The 23,041-nt window shown below is 38.1% G+C and overlaps 2 protein-coding genes across 4 annotated transcripts in view; one reads left to right on the top strand and one right to left on the bottom strand.

Annotated features, from left to right (window-relative positions):
• SLC5A12 (solute carrier family 5 member 12) overlaps positions 1 to 4,410 on the top strand; it is a 51,607-nt gene extending 47,197 nt beyond the window's left edge. Inside the window, exons 12-15 of the mRNA XM_043908275.1 lie at positions 18 to 184; positions 1,248 to 1,351; positions 1,548 to 1,675; positions 3,900 to 4,410. Of these exons, the coding sequence (XP_043764210.1) occupies positions 18 to 184; positions 1,248 to 1,351; positions 1,548 to 1,675; positions 3,900 to 4,052 (552 nt within the window). The 3' untranslated portion in view covers positions 4,053 to 4,410. The remainder of the gene's footprint in view (positions 1 to 17; positions 185 to 1,247; positions 1,352 to 1,547; positions 1,676 to 3,899) is intronic.
• Positions 4,411 to 13,742: 9,332 nt separating this feature from the next.
• Positions 13,743 to 23,041, bottom strand: part of ANO3 (anoctamin 3) — a 429,104-nt gene continuing 419,805 nt past the window's right edge. For all 3 annotated transcript variants that reach the window (XM_043908234.1, XM_043908242.1, XM_043908249.1), the window contains 3 exons: positions 22,538 to 22,618; positions 22,258 to 22,363; positions 13,743 to 17,222 (listed from right to left, as the gene is read on the bottom strand). In XM_043908234.1, the coding sequence (XP_043764169.1) occupies positions 17,040 to 17,222; positions 22,258 to 22,363; positions 22,538 to 22,618 (370 nt within the window). In that variant the 3' untranslated portion in view covers positions 13,743 to 17,039. The remainder of the gene's footprint in view (positions 17,223 to 22,257; positions 22,364 to 22,537; positions 22,619 to 23,041) is intronic.

Here is a 23,041-nt window from a genome sequence, read left to right as displayed (position 1 = left end):
TGGTTTTCTTTATCAAGGGTGCCCTAGCAGGCCTTCTGACTGGAATCCTCTTGTCATTTTGGGTGGCCATCGGGGCCTTCATATACCCTGCACCAGCCTCCAAGACATGGCCTTTGCCTTTATCGACTGACCGGTGTGACCTATCAAATGTGACGGAATCAGTGCCTCCAGCGCTATCCAGCAGGTAGTCTCACCTTAAGGATGGCGTCAGGTCCCAGAGAGAGGGTGCCCAAGTTAGAGAAAGGCACATACTTCATGCTAAGTCTGAGGAGACCATCTTGCTCTCCCAAGAGAGAGTTGTTCTGGATGGTACCCAGCAACAAAGAGTGCCCCAGGGTTCCAGCTTTACGTAAATACACATTCCTCTGCATCGCAGGGCCCAAGAATATGCATTCCTCTGCATCCCGGTGCCCAAGGATGAACTTGGCAAGAGCGGTAATTGGAAGTCTGAGTTCTCAGGTCCACTAGACTGTTTCTTCCTGCCTGCCTGTGCTTATTCTATATTTTTTTCTTGGAATGCTGAATCCTGGTTCTAACAACCTTTTTTTTTTTTTTGCTTGAATAACAGCTAAGTATTTTTTAAAAACAAGGTGAGGCATCATCTCACATATCAGCCTGGGTTTAACACTCTTTCTGAATATTTTCCAAATCCTTTGTTGCTCTTCTACGAAGGTGTGCTAGTCTATTTTATGATTGTTAACTCTTACATGTAGACTTTGTGACTTACTCATCTTTAATCTCCAGTGTCTGTCACAATTTTTGGCACTAAATCTGGGCTTAGTAAATGTCTGAAATGGAAGGCATGGTCCTTATTGCAATTGTGGTGTAGTAGTAGGACTTGTAATTCAGGGATGGATTGAGTTGAGTGGAATATAAAACACAACCACTCTACAGTCAATTATTTAAAAAAAATGATCAAATGGCAAAAAGATAAGCTTTGGGGTTTTCAGAGATTGTTGTTTAGTTGCTCAGTCATGTCTGACTGTTTGTGACCCCATAGACCGTAGCCTGCCAGACTCTTCAGTCCTTGGGATTTCCCAGGCAAGGATACTGGAGTGGGTTGCCATTTCCTCCTCCAGGGGATCGTCCCAACAAGGGATCATACCTGGGTCCCCTGCATTGGCTCTTCACCACTGAGCCACCAGGGAAGACCGTTTTAAGAAATGCCGAGCCCTCAGCCATCCTCTTAGTCACTGTGAATCATGACTTCACACTCAGCACTGAGGATGTGCTGCTGCTCTTCACAGACCTGCCATCGCTGAGACCTGGTATGCAATCTCCTACCTGCACTATAGCACCGTGGGCTGCCTGGGATGCATAGCTGCTGGAGTAATCATCAGCTTCCTAACAGGTCAGTTACATACTTTCCTCTTCTTGGGGCCAAGGAAGACAAGGGCTAGTCTTGTGCATTGCCGAATGAGGTACCCATCTTACAGGCATGATTTGGGGTTCACCACAGAAAGAGTGACCTAGTTCTCAAATGGACAGTCCTTAAAGGAACTCTTGGAAGCGTGCAACACCTAATCCATTTTTCCTTTTATTAATAGGTCGCCAAAAGGGCAAGGATATTCCACCACTGCTAATTAGACCAGTCTGCAATTTATTTTGCTTTTGGTCTAAGAAATACAAAACACTGTGCTGGTGTGGAGTTCAGCATGACAGCGGAACAGAGCAGGTAAGCTGATGTTCGAGCTTCTGAACAATGTGAATTGGCTCAAAAGGATTCCGTTTCTGCCCATTGAAACCATCTGCAAGGCTGGGAGTCGGGAGGGTAGCTGGTGGATATGAGAATCTGAAAGAATCTGGGTTTTCACTTCAGTTACCTCAGCCAAATTCCCTGGTAGCTCAACTGGTAAATAATCCACCTGCAATGCAGAAGAGGAGACCCCGGATTGATTCCTGGGTCAGGAAGATCCTGGGGGAATCCTTGGAGAAGGGATAGGCTATCCACTCCAGTATTCTTAGGCTTCCCTGGTGGCTCAACTGGTAAAGAATCTGCCTGCAATGCGAGAGACATGTGTTCAATTCCTGGATTGGGAAGATGCCCTGGAGAAGGGAACAGATACCCACTCCAGTATTCTGGCCTGGAGAATTCCATGGACTGTATGGTCCATGCGGTTGCAAAGAATAGGACATGACTGAGCAACTTTCACATTTTTGGAACTTCAGCTCTTATCTGAGAACAAAGGGGAGACCATGCAGTGTGACCTGGATATGAACATGTCTGGTATGTCACAAAGTATAAATATAAATTTGTTATTTATATATAAATATAAAGTAAGATTTATTGATGGAACTCCTCAGACAGAGAAGCAGCAGGATACATACTATTTCCCAGCTCTCCTTTTATCCTTCCAAGAATCATGTTCAGGCCACACAGGGTGAGGGAAGTTGTCCCAGTGCTATTAAGGTCTAGAGACACTGCCTGAGTATGATTAGGGTCACTTCAGCCCACAACCACCGTAACAGCCTGAAGTCAGACCAGATTGGACTTACTGACTTGATATAGGAAGGGGTCTGGGACACCCCAAGGGTGCCATCCTCAACAAAAGGGTAAGGTTGGTGTTTCTGCTGGAGGATTCTAAGAGGGGTCTACGTAAGGGAAGAGGGAATGGAGACAAAGCCATCTGGGGCAGCTTTGGTGGAAGAGCAGTAATCACTCCAAGTTACTATGGCATCTGATAATGCCAGGACCTTGACAGAAACAGTGTTTCCTGCTGGGTTTGCAACTGGTTTTATCCGTGTCTTTCCTCTCAGTCTGATTACAGGCAGGAATTTTTTTCCCTTAAAGTGAGGGCTTATTATCTTTCTTTCAAGTCCAGACATTTCACTCTGTCAGTACTCTAGGAGAGGGACTCTTTGCCCTTATCACAGCTCTTAAGTTGTCATTTGCTTGCCCCCCTACCCAAAGCCCATAATAACTTGTATGTGAAGTAAAGCTGAGTTTCACAGTTTTTGCTAAGGAGAGCACCTTCTTGACAGGGGCTCAGAATGGGAAGGCAGTCTATTTGCTGACAAGGCAGCTGGCTAAGCAGTGTATTGTTTGGATAAATGGAGTTTGAGGAAGTTCTAGAAAAAAAAAAAGAATCATGTTATTTACTGCTTTACAGCCATCTCTTCCTGGGCACAAATCTCCTGGGATAAACGGGGAATCTTGCTGATGCACACAGCCTCTGTTCTCAAGGCTGAGTTTAGACTGGGAGGGGACACTTAGCTGTCACTGCTGGGCTCCTTTGCCAAGGAACAACACTGAGCAGCCTTCTGGAGAGTTTGCATAACAGGGCTCCTGTCGTGACCAGAGGACTTGCTGTTCATGGAAAGGAAGAGGGTGACCACCTTGCAAGACACAAGTTTGTCTCTCCTCAGGAAGTAATACTATTGCCTCACAGGACTGTCGTACTAGAGACATAGAGGTTTTCACTCCATGCATTGATACATTGTGCAATGCAATTACTGGCTCAGCTGTGTCTGACTCTTTGTGACCCCATGGACTGTAGCCCATTAGGATCCTCTGTCCATGGGATTTTCTAGGCAAGAATACTGGAGTGGGTAGCTGTTCCTTTTTCCAAGGGATCTTCCCAATCCAAGCATCGAACCTGGGCCTCCTGCATGGCAGGCAGATTCTTTACTGTTTGGGCCACAAGCTGACTAAACTGCTCTGTTTTTATTATTATTATTATTATTATCATCATCATCATTAGAAATGGCACCTACATGGATTGAGGCATCAAATCTACCAGTTAGGAAGTGCCCTGGGTCAGGGTTATTTGTGCTGTTTTTATATTTATCTATCTTTTTTTTTTTTTTTTCAAAGGGGGAGGTGTAAGCAAGATTCCCTGAGTTTGATTTGGGATACATTAAGACTGTCCCACTAATATGTGTCTTTCTATTTTCCTCAGGAAAACCTTGAGAATGGCAGTACCTGGAAACAAGGGGCTGAATCTGTCTTACAAAACGGCCTCAAGCAAGAAAGCCTGGCGCATGTTCCAGGCTATGATCCCAAGGACAAAAGCTATGACAACATGGCTTTAGAGAAGATTACCCATTTCTAAGGCAACACACGCACACACACAAATACACACAGTCCACATAATTCCTTCCTAATGTTTAGTGGGCTTTCCTGGTAGCTCAGACAGTAAAGAATCTGCCTGCAATGCGGGAGACCTGGGTTCAATCCCTGGGTTGGGAAGATTCCCTGGAGGAGGGCATGGAAACCCACTCCGGTATTCTTGCCTAGAGAATCCTCATGGACAGAGGAGCCTGGCGGGCTATAGTCCATGGGGTCAGACACGACTGAGCGACTAAGCACATTGGTTAGTAGACTTTGTAGTTGCCACTGCTAGAAGACAGGGTTGTCTAATGTGTATTTATATTATTTATGACCACAAATAAAATGAATGTTTCCCAGAATATTCTGAAGACTATTTTTTGGAAGATCCCACTTTCAGGTGAGAAAAAATAGACAAGCCTTAAGTGCCCCAGCAACTTTCTTTTTTAGTAAACTAGGGCTTGACTTCATCAGAGTGTAAGAATCAGTCTCTTTGTTTTGTGTTATATAAAACTCCAGGGACTATGTGTGTTTGTTGGTTGGCTGGGTATTTTATTTTATTTTTTTGTAGTTTTTTTTTTTAGCCATCAAATATCTTGGAGTTTGAGCTTCCCTGGTAGTTCAGCCGGTAAAGAATCTGCCTGCGATGCAGGAGACCCCGGTTTGACTCCTGGGTCAGGAAGATGCCCTGGAGAAGGGATAGGCTACCCACTCCAGTATTCTTGGGCTTCCCTGGTGGCTAAGCTGGTAAAGAATCTGCCTGCAATGCGGGAGAGCTGGGTTCAACCCCTGGGTTGGGAAGATCTCCTGGAGAAGGAAACAGCGACCCACAGCAGTCTTCTTGCCTGGAGAATCCCCACGGACAGAGGAGCCTGGGGGGCTGCAGTCCATGGGGTCTCAAAGAGTTGGACAGGCCTGAGCAGCTAAGCACACACAGCACATACATGTTGGAGTTTGCAGGAGGAGAGCTGCGTATTAAACGCTTCCCTGACACTGCTCATAAAACAAGGGAATAACGTCCACCCCAACCCCCAGACCTTACATATATGCAGGCATGTCACATCCCTTCATCCTGCAGGTGCAATGGGAACACGACTGATCTTAATCCCTCCCCTCAACCCACCCACACACCTTTAAGTCCTCTTCCAGTCATTCTTGCTATTACAGCTGTCCTGACCAAGACTTCAAATTAATTTTGCTCAGCATAAGAGGAGAGACTGGTATGTCTGGTAAATGGGAACAACTATAACTAAATACTCTGCTCCCTTTATATTCTTAGTGTAGTATTTCTTCTTCTCTTCTATCACCTTACAGTGAAAAATTCACTCTGTGCTCAATAAGAAGTCTAGAGTCTTTTTCCGTGTATGCATGAGTGCTCAGTCGCTCAGTCGTGTCTGACTCTTTGTGACCCTATGGACCATAGCCTGCCAGGCTTCTCTGTCTATGGAAGTTTTCAGGCAAGAATACTGGAGTGGGTTGCCATTTCCTACTGCAGGGGATCTTTCTGACCCAGAGATCGAACCTGTGTCTCTGTTGTCTCCTGCATTCCAGCATCTTCTGCACTGGCAGGTGGATTCTTTACTACTGAGCTGGGTAAAGAGCAAAGGCCCCAATAGGCAGCTGTTAGGACAGTATTGTGCAAAAGAAACTTACAGCTAGCTTACCAGCCCACAAGGGATTCCAGAAGCCCCAGAGTCTTCTTTGGTGCTAAATGCCTTGTCCACAGGATTCCTACTTTGTTCCTTCAGCTCATATCTACAAGCTCACTGTGATCCATCAGGTTAAGGAGATGGAAGTAAAGACCATAGTAGTTGAATTCTAGAAAATGATCGTTAAAGTTCTGGAGTGAGAGGAGATTATAGATCAAAAAGTGAGTTAACAAATGGAGAGTCAATCAAAGCTTTTTGGAAGAAGCAAAGAAATCAAATCCTTAAAGGGTTAAAAAGAACCAGTGCCATAGGTGCTAGATCAGAGGAAAGATAGTAAGAAACAAACTGATGTCTGTCAGGTACATTAGGTCAGGGGCCACATATTTATTTTGGTGGCCAGGTAAGATGAAGAGGCCTAGAACGAGTATGTCAGCAAAGTAAGAAGAAATGATCCAAATAAGTACGGATAAGGAGTCGCGAGGCTGTGTTGTATCAATGTTACCCAAGAGGAGAAAACTTTAAAAGAAGCAGGAGAAGGGGGCAAATTATGTAAACAGTGTTTATTAATAGAGAGATAAACTAGAAAGAAGGGAAAACAATCAATAGAGGAGTTTAAAATATAGCTGGAGTTTATAAGTCATAGTCCATTGCTTGCCTTCTCTTTTCCAATTTCAAACAGGAGGTGAAATAATGGGAGAGGAAGAGAAAATTGGGCTATGATATGCAAGAGAGATGAGAAAAATACATTTTGAAAAGAGGAGGAAAGAAGGGAAAGGAAGTACATTGGAGAAAATAATATGAAAATGAGAAGGAAACGAATTACTAAAAACATTTTTGAGGTCCAGCATGCTAATGAAGGTATTGATCTAAGGATTTGTAAATTGAGAATTGCAACTATTTTCCAAATGATTTAGTAGTTAAGACATTCTTATCAATTAGAACTTGAAAAATACATTAGGTGAATGTTGAAATCTGGGCCAAACCTCATTGGCTCAGTTAATGGGATAAAGAAGAAAAAAAAAAATCTGAGGATAAGAATTAGATTAACAGTAGCGCTATCTATAAAGAGATATCCCTGGTGGCTCATGGTAAAGAATCCAGCTGCCAATGGAGGAGCCACAGGAGATGTGAGTTCTATCCCTGGGTGGGAAGATCCCCTGGAGGAGGAAATGGCAACCCAATCCAGTATTCTTGCCTGGAAAATTCCATGGACAAAGGGGTTTGGCAGGCTACAGTCCATGGGGTCCCAAAAAGTTGGACACAACTGAGCATGCACACTATAAATATATAGATGTATGTGTATATATATACACATACATATATATAGTAGCTATATATATATAAAATTCAGAATTTCACTTGGAATTCTGCAAAACTAAAAGGTACCCTATATTTTTCCATTTTACTCACAAATTCTCTTACAAAGTTGACTCACAAATTCTCCTACAGATATTTCACTAGCTTACTACTTTCCCAGAAAGTTTTTGGATGCTTTTTCTTTTTTAGTCACTAATTCTTTCACCTGGAGTATTTTCAATATATAAAATGACTTACTTGCACGTTGAAAATAACATTTATTATACAAATGTGTCTGTCTTCTCTCATGTGATTGAACCTATGGCATTCTGAGGTCACATTTCAAGAAATTTTAGAGGTCAATATAGGGATCACACATAATTATCTGCAAAAGAACAGGTGAAAAATCTAAGAGCAGATGGGGATCCAAGGAAAGCCATCTCCACAGTGCACAGAAACCACATGTGCTGTGTAGAGAAGCAGACAGACACTACAAGGGCCAGGTCAACAGATCTGCCTAGTTAGAAATAGCACACTTCTGCTGCCTCACTCCCTAAGGAATGTCAGCTCAGAGTTGTTTCAAGGCCACTGGTGCAGTATAAAGTCTCTCCAGGGCTAAGTTCAAAGCCATAAAAATGGGTTACACTTGTGGTTGATTTTGCCACAGAATGAACAGGGATATTTTCAACAAGGGGACAATGAATGATGAGCTCTAGGACAACCTAAAATGTGCCAAACTTGATGCCAGTCTCTTATCTTTTAAACATACTCACAGATATTGGTAAAAATGGAGCAGAATGTACTCAATGCCTTTTTCACTCATTTCGGATGAATTTGATTTGATGACTGACATTTTCTTTGTCACCATTTGGAGCAAGCTTCTTGATTGAGGTGAGGGATTGGAGTCAAAGGGCTTCAGGTTTTTTTTTTTTTTTTTTTTTTTTTTTAGGGCTTCAGGTTTAAATGTAAGTTCTAACAAAAATTATCTTGGTAATCTTGGGCAAGACTTTTTACACTTTATTCACAAATTAAAAGGAGCAAAACTGTCCCTACTTAATAGAATTGTTGCGAAGATTTACAGAGGTAAATCATCTGTAGTTAGCACAGTAGTTAGCATCATCTGTAGTTAGCACAGTGACTGACCTGCATGTAACATTCAATGTTAGTCTGCAGTATATGAATAAAATGGTATTCATTCCATTTTAAATTGAATTGGTTTACTGTTTCCCTTTAGGATTTTCAAGAAACATAATGCTGAGTTCAATTAAAATATGACCTTCCAAAGAGTAACTTTTCTAAAGGTCCTAAATTCATAAAAACAGAAAAAAATACTTTTCTAAAGATAGACAAGTTTTATTATTGAAAAGTGTAATATTCATCTCTATGATTTAAGTAATACATTCATAAGTGTAAACTTTGATAAGTAAACAGCATTTCAACTTAAGTTTGCCACTCAATGCACAGTTAATAGCAAATGTGGTTCTCTAACTGAAGCAACAGTTAGAACTGGACATGGAATAGACTGGTTTCAAATAGGAAAAGGAGTATGTCAAGGCTGTATATTGTCACCCTGCTTATTTAACTTATATGCAGAGTACATCATGAGAAACACGGGGCTGGATGAAGCACAAGCTGGAAAAAGATTTCCAGGAGAAATATCAGTAACCTCAGATATGCAGATGACATCACCCTTATGGCAGAAAATGAAGAAGAACTAAAGAGCCTCTTGAGGAAAGTGAAAGAGGAGAGTGAAAAAGTTGGTTTAAAGCTCAACATTCAGAAAACTAAGATCATGGCATCTGGTCCCATCACTTCATGGCAAATAGATGGGGAAACAGTGGAAACAGTGGCTGGCTTTATTTTGGGGGGCTCCAAAATCACTGCAGATGGTGATTGCAGCCATGAATTTAAAAGACGCTTGCTCCTTGGAAGGAAAGTTATGACCAACCTAGACAGCATATTAAGAAGCAAAGACATTACTTCATCCAAAAACATCTGTCTAGTCAAGGCTATGGTTTTTCCAGTGGTCATGTATGGATGTGAGAGTTGGACTACAAAGAAAGCTGAGTGCCGAAGAATTGATGCTTTTGAACTGTGGTGTTGGAGAAGACTCTTGAGAGTCCCTTGGACTGCAAGGAGATCCAACCAGTTCATCCTAAAGAGATCAGTCCTGGGTGTTCATTGGAAGGACTGATGTTGAAGCTGAAACTCCAATACTTTGGCCACCTGATGCGAAGAGCTGACTCACTGGAAAAGACCCTGATGCTGGGAAAGATTGAGGGCAGGAGGAGAAGGAGATGATAGAGGATGAGATTGTTGGATGGCATCACCGAGTCAATGGACATGGGCTTGGGTAGGCTACAGCAGTTGGTGATGGACAGGGAAGCCTGGCGTGCTGCGGTTCATGGGGTTGCAAAGAGTCAGACACGACTGAGCGACTGAACTGAACTGAACTGAAACAACAGTGGAAAGGGGGAGGACTTTTCCCTTTGTTTAATTCAAATAAATTTTTCTGTAGTATAAGTTTCATTATTTTGTAATTTTATGATGTTATTCCATTTCTTTCTAAATATAAAAAGAAATAAACCACAGTCCAGGGGGCTTGCAACCAGTATTTCGAAGAGAGTATTATTGAAATATTTTTATGGTAATTTCAATCTTAATCAAGCATTGTTACAAAGATCAGATCAATAAATAAAAAAAGAGGAGTCTCTCTTTAATTGTTCTTTTAGAAATAAATTGCTTTAAAATTAGTAATAGACATTTTATCTCTTTCTATGTACATTTGAATATTAAAAAATCTAATGTGCTCAGTCTCAGTTTTGTAGCAACTAGATTTCCTGGACAGTTGACCTCTTTTATCCAGTATTCATAATGTTGAAGTAAAATCTATTTTCAAACAAAATTTAATTGATATTACAAATGATGTATATTAAAATGATATAAAACTTTAAGCAACAGTAACTAGTAATCAATTGTAATCACCTAATGGTTATTTTTACTTGTAATTCTTGGAAAAAGTTATTACCATTATTTTCTCCTCCATTCCAATCTTTTGACCCATCTAATCTAGATTTGCAAAGACTTATATGAGTAACAAACACTCATAAGCCCACTTTTCTTTTACTGTACCTTTGATATTTGAAATATCAAGTTATCTTCACAAGACAGACATAAGGTTATAAATATTTGGCTACTTAATACAAAATGGCCCTCACATGGGATGTCAGGATATCAGTGACCTTTCTTATTGGACTCTAATGACAAATTAGAAGAATAATCCTACTCTATAATGGAAACTGTTGGTTAATAATAATGCTTCTGTACATCAACAGGAAATTTAAGATGATATTTTTGTATTTCCAAAATTGTAAGTAGCTTTTTCATAGAGCCCTGAAATACCAGTCAATTTAATGCTATATTTGTATAACTAGTTAATTTTAGGGGAAAAAATTTCTATAGAATAAGAAAAGACATACATAATGAAAATACATAATTATTTATATCTTCTAAAAATAAGTGCAAATTGAAGTGCATTCAAGTGGTCAATTGAATATTCTCTAGGGTCAGGAGTGGGATGAAAATAGTTATATTCTCTAAAATATTCTATTTAAACAACATAGTAAGGCAGGTCAACCAAGTGAGCAAGGAAATATATGTCAAATAAGATCTGACATATTGTTATATAACACGACTTCTTCTTCAGTGTTTTGGATAATGCCTGTAACATCTGGGCTACCCAGGGCTACATATACACATACACACACATATATAGACAGAGAAATAAACATTAAGGGGATTTTATGACAATAAAATTGGTTATGATAAATAAAGAAAAGCAAATATAATGGTGGTAGCAATTATGGACATGACTTATTTGTCCTCAGGAATTTCTATAAACAACAATTCATCTCTTTTTTAAAAATCTTAAAGCAAGTGTATACTCAGGTATTCTCAACACACAGTTCCCAATTATAGAGTCTGCTTTAACACATTTGAAAAGCTAAGAATAAATTTCATGTAGTGAAAAAAAAATGTAGTGTATTGATTTCATGCCAATGTAACTGCCATGTAAGAAAATAAATAAGTGATCCCCAAATTGCTTATTTGTAGCAGTGAAATATAGTCAGGCAGATTTTGTAGAGAACTGAGCATTTAGACCATGCTGTTGACCAATTCAGAATCTACATTATAAAGGCTTATGAATCTTTATTGTTCACTTTCTTCAATAATGTCGACCTTCTTTCAATAATACTGTCTTTGAGAAGATACCATCTAAAAAACTTATTCAGTCTATCTCAACAGAGCAAAGAATTCCTTAACTGGCTTTAAAATTTCTTATGAGAGTTTGGAATGGTTAAAGATTAATAATCACTATTGTTAAGATTCATATTTTAAGATTTTTAGCATTTTCAGAGCAAAAGTTGAAAGTAAAAAGAAAAAAAAATTGATATTTATAATCATTAGGCTAAATATATGGCTGCAATGTAATTCTCATATTGAAAACAAAAATGTTTGGAGAAATCGTCTTTCTCTTCTGGCCTTCCCCAAATTCTCCCAATTATAGGATGCTGATAGCTCTTTCCTACTTGAAAATTACACTATGGAGGCCAACTACTATTCCAGGAAGAAAAAATTTTGCACTTAAGTGCAAGTTCATCTTCAACATCGAAAACTGATATGATTATTCTTTAACTAGAGTTGTCACTGAAATCTAAGCTTACTAGATCTAGCTTCATGTTTTAAAATAGAAAAGAAAAAAAAAAAAAGGAAAACAAGACCATAAAGCCTCCATTTCTTCTTCATATTAAAAGATGAACTAAACTGAAATTGTTTTTCAGTCAGAAAGAAGGCAGGGTGTACAGACAGCAGATACTGAATCAGGATCTGCAAAATAGCCATTTTTGCTTTGGTGGGAAGGTCCGATCGTGCCCATGCCTGCCATTCTCAGAACACTGCTTCCATGATTATCTTTGCTATCCAAGTTTTCTGATCATTCAATTCTCCCTTTTCTCACTTACAGAACAGCACCCAAAAAAGTATAATATGTCGAAATCAGTGAGAAAATCTGCTCATATTTTTGTTAGAAAAGATATTAAATTTGGTTTGAAGTGTTTACCTGGCAGCATTGAGGGGCATTGACAAAATAATTATAAAGATTTGCAGGCAGCTTAAATACCACAGGGAGAAGGAAATGGTGACCCACTTCAGTATTCTTGCCTGGAAAATCCCATGGACTGAGGATCCTGGTTGGCTGCAGTCCATGGGGTCGCAAAGAGTCAGACATGACTGAGCGACTTCACTCACTCACTCACTCTAAATACCACAGGGGGTTAGCTATCCACATGACAATCATTTTTGTGGGGAATTACCGAAATGGATCTCATTAGGTTTTGTTTTCAACTAATAACTTTAGGAAATTTGCTTTCTGAAAAACAGAGCAAAGATACTGCTTTTCCCACAGAGAGAGAACTGAGAGCAAGCAAATATCCTGAATAAGTCAACGCCACCATATGTATGAAAGTATCATCCCCTTCCTTCTTAGGGAAAGATGTAAAGCTGAACCCACCTAGCTGACTGTCCTGTCTGGTGTACAAGGCTCCCACTTCGGGGATAGTTATACATGGAACAGTTGCTTCCCGCCCCCCGCCCGCCCAGGGAGAATGTGCCGGAGCACACATTGATACCATCATAAAGTAGTAAGGTAGGAGGTATAGATGTCTCTTCCTTAATGTGATGGTCTAAGAAATTGGATCTGGTCTCAGATACGAGTCTCTTCTCCCAATCTGTCTGCTTTCATCTTACTTTCCTGAAAACATGTCCTGTGGATGTGGCTAGGATGCAGTGGCTCTAATATCTGTGTTCTCTGGAAAGAAAACCATTAAATGTGGTCATGGGTGTCGTTTCTGAGATGAACACAGCTGGCAAGCACTCTTGACACTCTTAACACCACTACAAGTATATGAATCCTAGGTAGCGAGAACCTATACTGATTAGTGATTCAAGCTCAAGCCCAGTCAGTCTCAGACTATGCTTTGTTGACACATTTCATTTTGAATAGAAATGTCTATACAGGAATGCCCACCTTTCCATTAGAAGCTGGGTTTTCCAAGCCATTCCTAAAATGTTTTCTTTTGAGCTACTGAGGATAACAGGAAGGATATAAGAGGTTCACTGATGCTTTGGATAAAACTTAACTGTTTCTGGAGCTTGTTATAATACTGAGGTTTGGGGGAAAGTAAAAATATGAGATTAACGTAACAGGACTGAGTTAGGCATATCTCACAGACAGTAAGTGCTCACTGGTTTTTACAGAAAAAAATGAATTCCTAGTCCTGTGTATGGATGCACCCACTCACACAAATATACACACACATATACACACGCATATACACAAACACATCTTGGCTTACGCTTCCCTGTTACCAATTGATAAATCAATTCAGCCTTATCATTTAAGCAATTCTTTTCACAACCTGGATTTTCAATTTGCACCATCAAATTGAGAAAAAATGGGCAATTTGGTGGCTTCTTGTTGACAGCAGGCTCAATTTGTCCTTCTTCGTTGGCATGAATTATAATCTCTGCTAAACTTCCTGTTCTATGGAGATTTTATTATTATTTTTTTTCAATGGAGATTTTAATGGTGACTGATAGAGCCAGTCCAAGTGTAAGATCAAGCTTCCTCTCCCATCTTTGCTAACACAAAGCACTATTAGGATCAATGTGGTGCTCCGTCTGCACTACCATAGGAAATGCTTCGATGATGACAGTGAGTTTATTGGAAGACAAAGAGTCAAAACTTTTCTAGAGTGGAGAAGGGCCCAAAGAAAAGGAAACTATTGCCTTGGAGAACTAAAGAATATGTAATCCCCTCTTCCCATACACACTCAACAAATCCCAGCGTCAAATTTAGAAAACAAGCAGGATTAAATTAACATGCATATTATAGAAAAAATACCATCTCACATGAAAATTTATTGAGTGAAAAAGATTCCTTTTTATCGCATTCTACAACAGATTGTGCTAAGAGTCATTTTGGAAGAATATGCAGCATTCAGAAGTTGTATCTCCTCATGCAGTCACTCAGGCACATTTTATCTCAAAGTGCGTGCACGGACTCAGACAACTGCAAACAATTTCAGCTATAACCTAGAGCAATTTTCCACACACTGTACAATGAAAATGCTACAGCCTGGCGCAACTTGTCAAGGCTGAGAGCATGCACATATATGTGTATATTAGTTATCTGCTTGAAAAGACAACAATTTAGAATAAGAAAATATATAAGCAGCATTCATGTAATACAGAATTCCTGAGAATAGTGTGTTATATAAATCTTTGAGAAATAATTTGTATTCATATGAAAACCATGATATAAAATATTTCTCTCAACTAAAGCTGAGTTGTCTAAAACTGATATACCGTGTGGGGCTGTCAATATTTTGCTGTCAACAACGATGAAGATATAACTAGATTCTACTGCATTGTTTCACAAAAGGAGAATTTCAGATAATTTTTTTCATTGTTTCTCTATTTTTCCATCGATTTCAAAAATATCAGAGAAGGCATTTCCTAAATCAATGTATCATAATTTGTATTAAAAATACCTTTCTCTGTTCATATTATTCCCACTAGGTAATCAATATGATTTTCTATGGTTATATAAAAATAACTCAGAAAGAGACAAATTCTCAAGGGCATAGCTATTGGTATTCTTTACTATAAGGCAAATGTCTTTGCCTTGTGTCCCTAATTGTAAATGGACATAAATGTCAGGTTCATTTATGTCTTCAATAGGCATAGAGAGTATTTATCCTCAGGCATGTGTATACATTTAACCAACAAAGAAAAGGAAATGCAGATGCTACAAAATGGAAGTATTTAAAGTTTCTTTGTGCAGTTAGTACAATTAGTTACTGTGAAAAGGCAGGTGGCAGAAACAAAACCTCTCTGGAATCTGAATGGAAGAATTCCTTGAGGCAAGGGAATGGGAGGACATTTAGAGTCTGAAGTTCTTCCTCTTGCTCAGAATCAGAGGGCAGGTAGGGAAGTAAGTATTTTTGACAAATATCAACCAACCACTGTGATTTATTTATCTCTGGAGAGAAAGAAAGGAAAACGAAAATAAAACAAAACAGAAAACACTTTCATTGTTAAAATTTTTAAAATAGTGAAGAGAAACTTTATGACTTTTCTTGCTAGAGAAACCCTTGCACACATACAAAATAGTTTTATTTCCATTGGGTTTAATCTGGTCTTTATAAATTTTGGAAATAACTGTACCTTTAAACGGCACACAAAAAAATCACATATGTGTATGAATGCATGATTACATATGGGCTTCTCTGGTGGCTCAGTGGTAAAGAGTCTGCCTGTCAATGGATGAGATTTGGGTCAGGAAGATCCCATGGAGAAGGAAATGGCAAACCCCTCCAATATTCTTGCCTGGAGAAACCCATGGACAGAGGAGCCTGGCGGGCTACAGTCCATGAGGTCTCAAAAAGATGGGCATGACTTGGCAACTGAACCACCACCACCACGATTATGCATGCCTCATCCCATTCCCAGAAGAAGAAAATTGAGATTAGCTTTGTTTTGCAAGAAAAAGTGTCTTGATTTCTACTATATATTTTCTTAATTCAACTCTTCTCTTTCTTCCCATCCTGCCCCCATAGTTTATGCCTCCACCAGACTTTTTTTATTTGAATGCTTCCTCCAACATCAGTCTGTAAACATTCATGCTCACAGAGTTCAGAGAAACAGCAACTCCACAACAAGCAAAAATGATGTCTTTCACAATTAATTTGACTTTGTTTCTAGTGAGTTTTCAGAAATAAACCAAATCAATCTACCAAAGAAATAACAGAAAACTCCCTTCAGTGATAAAAAGAAAGTAAAACTCAAAAAATTGTGTTCTTTTACAAATAATATAAATTTATATTCATGCATTGTTTTCACCAGCTCATGAGCAAGAGTGCACGTTGTTGGAAAAGCTTACATGTTGCAAAGCATCTGGCTTCTGCTTTCCTGAATAAACAAGCTATGATGGAATACTGTGTAACTGGTCTCAGAGGTGCATGAATTGTATTAATAACTTGTGTTCCGTATTGCAAGGTGCAAAGGTACAAGGAAAATCAATATATTTACAGCATTTCAAGTTATTCTGTGAGAACTGTAATAAATCAGGGAGGTGGAAATTAAGTATACTATAAAACAGCTTTCCACAGTAAAATACGGATTCATCATCTTCTAAATGACAGGAGAATGAGCATCCATATTTTATAACAATATGACTCCATTGGCATTTAGTAAAGGAGAAAAAAAAGGCAGTGAAAGTTAATCTGCTAGTGATAAAACAGATTTGAATGCAGCCAATGCAATAGAATATTATTTCAATAAATGGTATTCTTTTTGGAGTCTTAGATTTTTGGTTTGACTACTGAAGTTGTGCAACTTTTCAACTGCATAGTCAGTGAAAAAAAAAACATGAATTTCCTGTGACACAGATCCAAATATCTCAGCAAGAAACAAAGGAAATTCCTATAAAACAGTAAGTTGAAGGGACATGTTCTGGCAGCAAAGGCAATAACTGATTTGTCATTTCCTGGTAAGTATCTCAACTCAACCGAAGATTCCAAAGTCAGATTAGTGTGTGCATGAGGACCACATGACACTTTAAGTCATGCCTGACTTGTGTACATTTACATGGAAATCTGTCATTAGAAACCTCATCATCACCCTCCCTAGTATACTGTGTTGATGGAAGGTGGAGGTTTCCAAACACACAATTCCCTGAGGCTGGTTCTGAGAATTAGACCCTGGCTTCCTGCAATGTCAATCTAACCATTTTTTAAGGTCATGAGTCATTTTTCTTCTTCCCTAGACGACTGGATATTTCAGATCCAGAGATGGCTCTGATGTATTTCCAAGTATCATACTGTATATGTGGTTAGGCGCATATGCCTTCCTCTGATTCCACCTAGAATTATAATTTGCCATCATGTCTACTAATGGTATTGCCCCCAGTGGGCAACAGGCGTCCACTAAGGCCATTCATGGTGAACAGGGTGACCACTTTTTCTCCGCTGCTGTTGCAAGTGTTCTAGTTCAGCCTCGTACATCATTTCTTGGACTAAGTACTTCTCCCGTCGTATTCGGTCATACAGGTTCTTTGGTACATCTGGAATCAGGTATGCGATGAAAGACTTGATCCCAAAAACAAGGTGCTGAAAGTTTCAGAGCAGAAAGTACATTTTCAACGATTCTGAAATGCTAATTATGAAGCAGAATAGTCATGAACAATGCTGTGCTTGCCTTACAATCAAGCATCAGAACTCAGTGTATACCATCTAGAATATTTGGGGGATATTTTGGGGATATCCCAAAACTATATTGGGGATACACTTACTGCTTTCCATCTAATAAGTATTACAACAAAAACGTGTTGATGTCACCTTACAAACACTGAATGAATCTGACATGCACACCCATAAAACCTTTATATACTGTGCAATACTGTTATGATATGCATTATCATACATGGATAAGAAAGACCACACGCAGGGAAAATTCCTGCATTATAGGAGGTTATAAGACACAGTGTATGAACCATACAGAATACAGTGAAGCTGTGAAGCTAAATTTGGACTCAACCTCCAGCATACACATTTTTCAGAATTTCTGCTCTATTAAAATCATATATTATTATAACTGCTCTAAAATATCTTATCTTTATCAACATTTAGTCTATGATGAAATATATTATACTAAAAAAGCAGGAACAAAAATCGAAAGGTAATATGCCTGTGATTAAAAGTACAGATGCTGAATGAAATTGCATGTGTTTGAATCTTACTCCAACACTCTTATCTGTGTAACCTTATGCAAATCACTTATGTTCTCTATGTCTCAGCTCTAAAATGATGCTAATATTGGTATCTTTTAAAGGTTGGTATAAGAATTAAAAGAGCAAATATATGTGAAAAGTTCAAAGGGGTGCTTGGTACAGTATAAGCACTGCTTAAATAGTACCTCCATCTATTATAAATGCATCTTTTTTCTTTTCCCATGAATAATAGGTCTTTTAATTTCTCATTAAAAAAAATCTGATTGATAGAGTTAGGATGATCTGTAGAAAAGAATCCATTCACTTAAAGGACTTAGCAACAATAGTCTCTATGTGGAAAGGAAAAAGGCACTTTTAACTGGGTTTGCTGTACATGTCCAGGGAAATAGCACTGCATAGTAAATCACAGAAATGCAAGTCATATTTTCCCATAGATAAGCAGATGAAGAGTTTCTTTCCCGACCAAATACTTGATATTCACAGAATACCCAGCAATGTGACTCAAGAGCACAGAAGTAAAAATTAGAAACATTTGTTACAATTTAAATTAGAAAGCAGGAATATGCTCCAAGTCCTATGGGTTCAGTCACTCAGTCATGTCCGACTCTTTGTGACTCTAAGGACTGCAGCATGCTAGGCTTCCCTGTCCTTCACCATTTCCTGGAGCTTGCTCAAACTCATGTCCGTTGAGTTGGTGATGCCGTCCAACCATCTCAGCCTCCATCTCCCCCTTCTTCTGTTGCCCTCAGTCTTTCCCATCATCAGGGTCTTTTCCAGTGAGTCAGCTCTTCGCTTCTCAAAAAGCCAAAGTATCGGAGCTTCAGCTTCAGCATCAGTCCTTCCAATGAATGTTCAGGGTTAATTCCCTTTAGGATTGACTGGCTGGATCTCCTTGCAATCCAAGGGACTCTCAAGAGTCTTATTCAGCACCACAGTTCGAAAGCATCAATTCTTTGGCACTCAGGCTTCTTTATGGCCCAAATCTCATATCTGTACATGACTACTGGAAAAACCATAGCTTTGACTATACGGACCTTTGCTTGCAAAGTGATGTCTTTGCTTTTTAATATGCTGTCTAGGTTTGTCATGCATTGGAGAAGGAAATGGTAACCCACTCCAGTGTTCTTGCCTGGAGAATCCCAGGGACGGGGCAGCCTGGTGGGCTGCCATCTACGGGGTCACAGAGTCAGACACGACTGAAGTGACTTAGCAGCAGCAGGTTTGTCATAGCTTTTCTTCCAAAAAGGAAGCGTCTTTTCATTTCATGGCTGCAGTCACCATCCCCAGTGATTTTGGAGCCCAAGAAAATACAATCTGTCACTGTTTCCACATGAAGTGATGGGATCGGATGCCATGATCTCCAAGTCCTATACAATGGTAATAAATGAACCTACAAGCTGATTCTCAGAAATTGATATGCAAGGATGGCTTAATACTAAAAAGAAAATCTTTTTAAAGTTAGATTTTAATACCCATTTATCAAGGCACTCTCACAACCAGTAACAGATGACAATTTTCTTAAAGTGATAGAGTTTATCTTGAAAAACCTACAGCAGATAATATACTTTAAAAAATCAGAAGTATGTTCATTGAAGATGGAAACAAAACATGGTTGTTCACACTGCTGCTATTCAACATCCTATTGATTTCCAGCTTTACAGTAAGGCAAACAAAAGCAATGAAACTTTGGAATTCAAGATGCAAAGCTGTTGTTATTTGCAACTGGTATTATCATCTGAAAAGACAATTCACCAGATTTACCAGACAGAATACTAGAACTTAAACAAGGAGGTATGATCATCTTAAAAAGACTATTAGCATTCCAGCAAAAATCAAGCAAATCATGTAAGGAAGGTTAAGACAGTATTCATAACAGCAATAAAAAATACCTATAAATTTTCCAGAAATTAAAAGGGAAAAATAAGCAAGAGAGTATTTAAAAATCTATTAAAGGAATAGAACAATTTGAATAAATTCCACTTTCATTAATGAAACAACAGATTTTGTAAATAAGTCAAAATTTGATTTCTACAAATGTAATTCTAACCAAAGTCTTTGCTCAATATATGAAGGAACCTGAAAAACAGTTTATATGAATGACTAATAATTCCAAATAGCTATGATAATTTTTAAATTAAGAGCAAATGTGGCAGGAATGGAAAGTCACTTGCTTTATCAGATATGAAATATTTAAATATTGCATTTATATAGTGCAATAGTGATCCAGTTATAGTGATCCAGTTACAGACAGAGTGATAACTCAAAATACTGAGGTCAGAGATATACCCATGACAATATAGGAACTTGAAATATAACAGAGATGGATTTACAAGTCAGTGGATAGATAATAGATTATTCAGTAAATAGCAGTACAAAAATTATTTTACTATATGGAGAATAAAAAATAACTTTTTCTCTCAGACTCTATAAGAACTCCAGGTATCTTAAAGACATGTGATAGGTAAGACTATAGAGTTAATAGTAAAAATGTAGTAGAATACCTTTATGAATTAGAGATAAGGAAAATGTCCTAAATAAGCTATACAGAATAAGCACACACCATGAAAGGTAAAAAAATCATGGGCTTGACTAAAACAAAATTGGACATTATCTGTCTACAGGTAAGACTAATAGGTTGTGGACAAAAAATGATATCTGCTATGTACGTAACTGGTGAAAATTAGTATGTAAAATAGATAAGGAAATCATAAAATTTGGTAACAAATACACTGGAAACACAATCCAAAGTGGATCAAAGTTATAATACACTTATAATGAAAAGAAGCCTAAATGGCTTTCTAGTACTAAAAGTGATGGTCAGTGTCATTAGTAAATAGGTTATAACAAAAAAAATTAAAGCAAAATATTACCTTACTCTTTTACAACTGCAAAATATTAGAAGTCGGATATTATGAAAATCTGGTGAAAATCCAGGAGAATTCTGAAGAGCACTCTGTCGGTATTATCATACAGGAAACCAAGTACGCATATAAACGAACAATCCCACCTGAGTAAAGCACTCCTTAAAAACCCCTAAATGCGTTTACAAGAGAACCTGTCCAATAGTCTTAATAACAGACACACTGAGGTAAGAATTATTGTAGGTCTAAGTACCTATCCTAAGGAGCACATGGTATTTAATTTTGATGAAATATCCTAAGTAAACAAAATAAATTACAGATCTCATGGATAGATGTCTCTCTAGATTTGAAAAAGTACCATGGCAAGAGATAAAATGAATGATTACATAATACCATTGAAGTAATTTTGAAAAATAGTACTTAAAGTAATACTATACACACACACACACACATATATTTATAAACAAACATATATTCAAACAAAGATGTGGAGCATCTTCCACAGAAGAAGACAGAGTGGGTGCTTATGGAGAGAGTGGGTAGCAGGGAATGAAAAGAGAGAAAAAAAAGAAGGCATCATTGGTGTCATGGATCCATGATGATAGGCTGCTGGTAACTGAGGCATTTAATTAAGTTCTTCACAGTATCAGGCTGGCTGTATTTTAAGCAAGGCAATAATACTGTAGCTTCTTTAAATTTCTTCACAGTACTACAATCTAGTATTATTGCATCACTATGATTATCAAAATCTGTGCAATTTTTATAAAAGTGTTCTCAGGCATAAATTACTGAATTATGCAAGTTTGCTTATACAAATACATATGATCATCTATAATTAGAGTTGATTGTTCAGAAGATAATCTCTCCATCCAATGAACAAATATGGGTTCTTTGGTTAGATTATGAAAATCATTCCTTGCTTTTTACATTTGGTTACTATGGTGCTCATAACTAAGTTGAAGTCCAGGTGATTTATAATGCTCCGTTAGCTTCAGGTATAAAGCAAAGTGATTGAGTTATATACATACATATACATCTATTTTTTTCAGATTCTTTTACCTTATAGTTTATTATAAAATATTGAATATAGTTTTCTGTGTTATATAGTAGGTCATTTTTGGTCATCTATTTGATATGTAGTAATATGTATATGTTAATCTCAAACTCCTAATTTATCCCCCTCTTTAACCATACATTTGTCTTCTATGTCTGTGAGTTTGTTTCTGTTTTATAAATTTATTTGTGTCACTTTTTTAGATTCCACAAATAGGTGAAATATATTTGTCTTTCTCTGTCTGGCTTACTTCACTTAGTGTGATAATATGTAGGTCCACCATGGACCTACAGATTATCCTAGTTTTCTGATATAAATACTCTTTAACTTACATTATTCAGCCCTTGCTTTTCTGTACTTGTCACCGTGGTTTCGTTGTATTTAAATCTTTTACAGGGACACAGTCAGCTCCAGTTTTGTAAGTCAGTGAGAAACTGAGTTCAAAAAGACAATTAATGTTTCAGTTGGAAAAGCGTTTATCTACAGTAACTGTGACTAACCTCAAACACAATAATGAAGGCCAATCTAGCAGCGAGGATATGCCAGTATTGTAGGGTGAATTCATAGGGTTTGGAACTCCAAGGAGGACCTCTGTAGTCTCGGTACCTAAAATCCACAAAAACAAAGAGCTGGAAGAACAGAGATCAAGATGTGAAGGTCCCGAACGCTCTTTATTTGCCAAAACTAAAAAATGACAGCTTCAGTGTGTCCATTAACATGTTGAGTGGAGGAGATGGAATGGTGAAACAAAAAGAAAAGACAGCTATAATTTTTAAGTACCTGCAATACCCAGATTTTCCCAAGCCAAGTTCACTCAGGTCAAAGAAGGATAGGCTATTGTTGACATATCCTGTTAAACAACTGAAAAGAAAAGAAAGCATCACATGACTCAGATGCATAAATTTCTAATCCAACTCCTTCATTACAAATGATGGGATTTAATAAGTGCTGTTACACCATTCATTCTAATTATAAACTCCGAGCAACTCAGCTCTCTGATTCTATTCCCTGACTCACTATACCTGTGATTATACCTTAATGAGACCGACTCTTGCCTGCGATTTCCCTGCAATAGTTTCTGTCTTGCCCTATCATCTTGCTTATATTTTATTAAGTGTTCACTATGCAGTGGGCATTGTGTTTGTTTCATATGCATTGAAACTGCATAAATATACTTTTATAAATATACATATATATACATGTTACAGTATTTGGATAATTATAATCAAGCAGCCAGTTGATAAAAATGCTTATTTGTGATTTATTAACTTATTCAATTTATAT

Source organism: Cervus elaphus, chromosome 1 (assembly GCF_910594005.1).
Source record: "Cervus elaphus chromosome 1, mCerEla1.1, whole genome shotgun sequence".
Classification (NCBI taxonomy): domain Eukaryota; kingdom Metazoa; phylum Chordata; class Mammalia; order Artiodactyla; family Cervidae; genus Cervus; species Cervus elaphus.
This window is presented reverse-complemented; position numbering and strand designations above follow the sequence as displayed.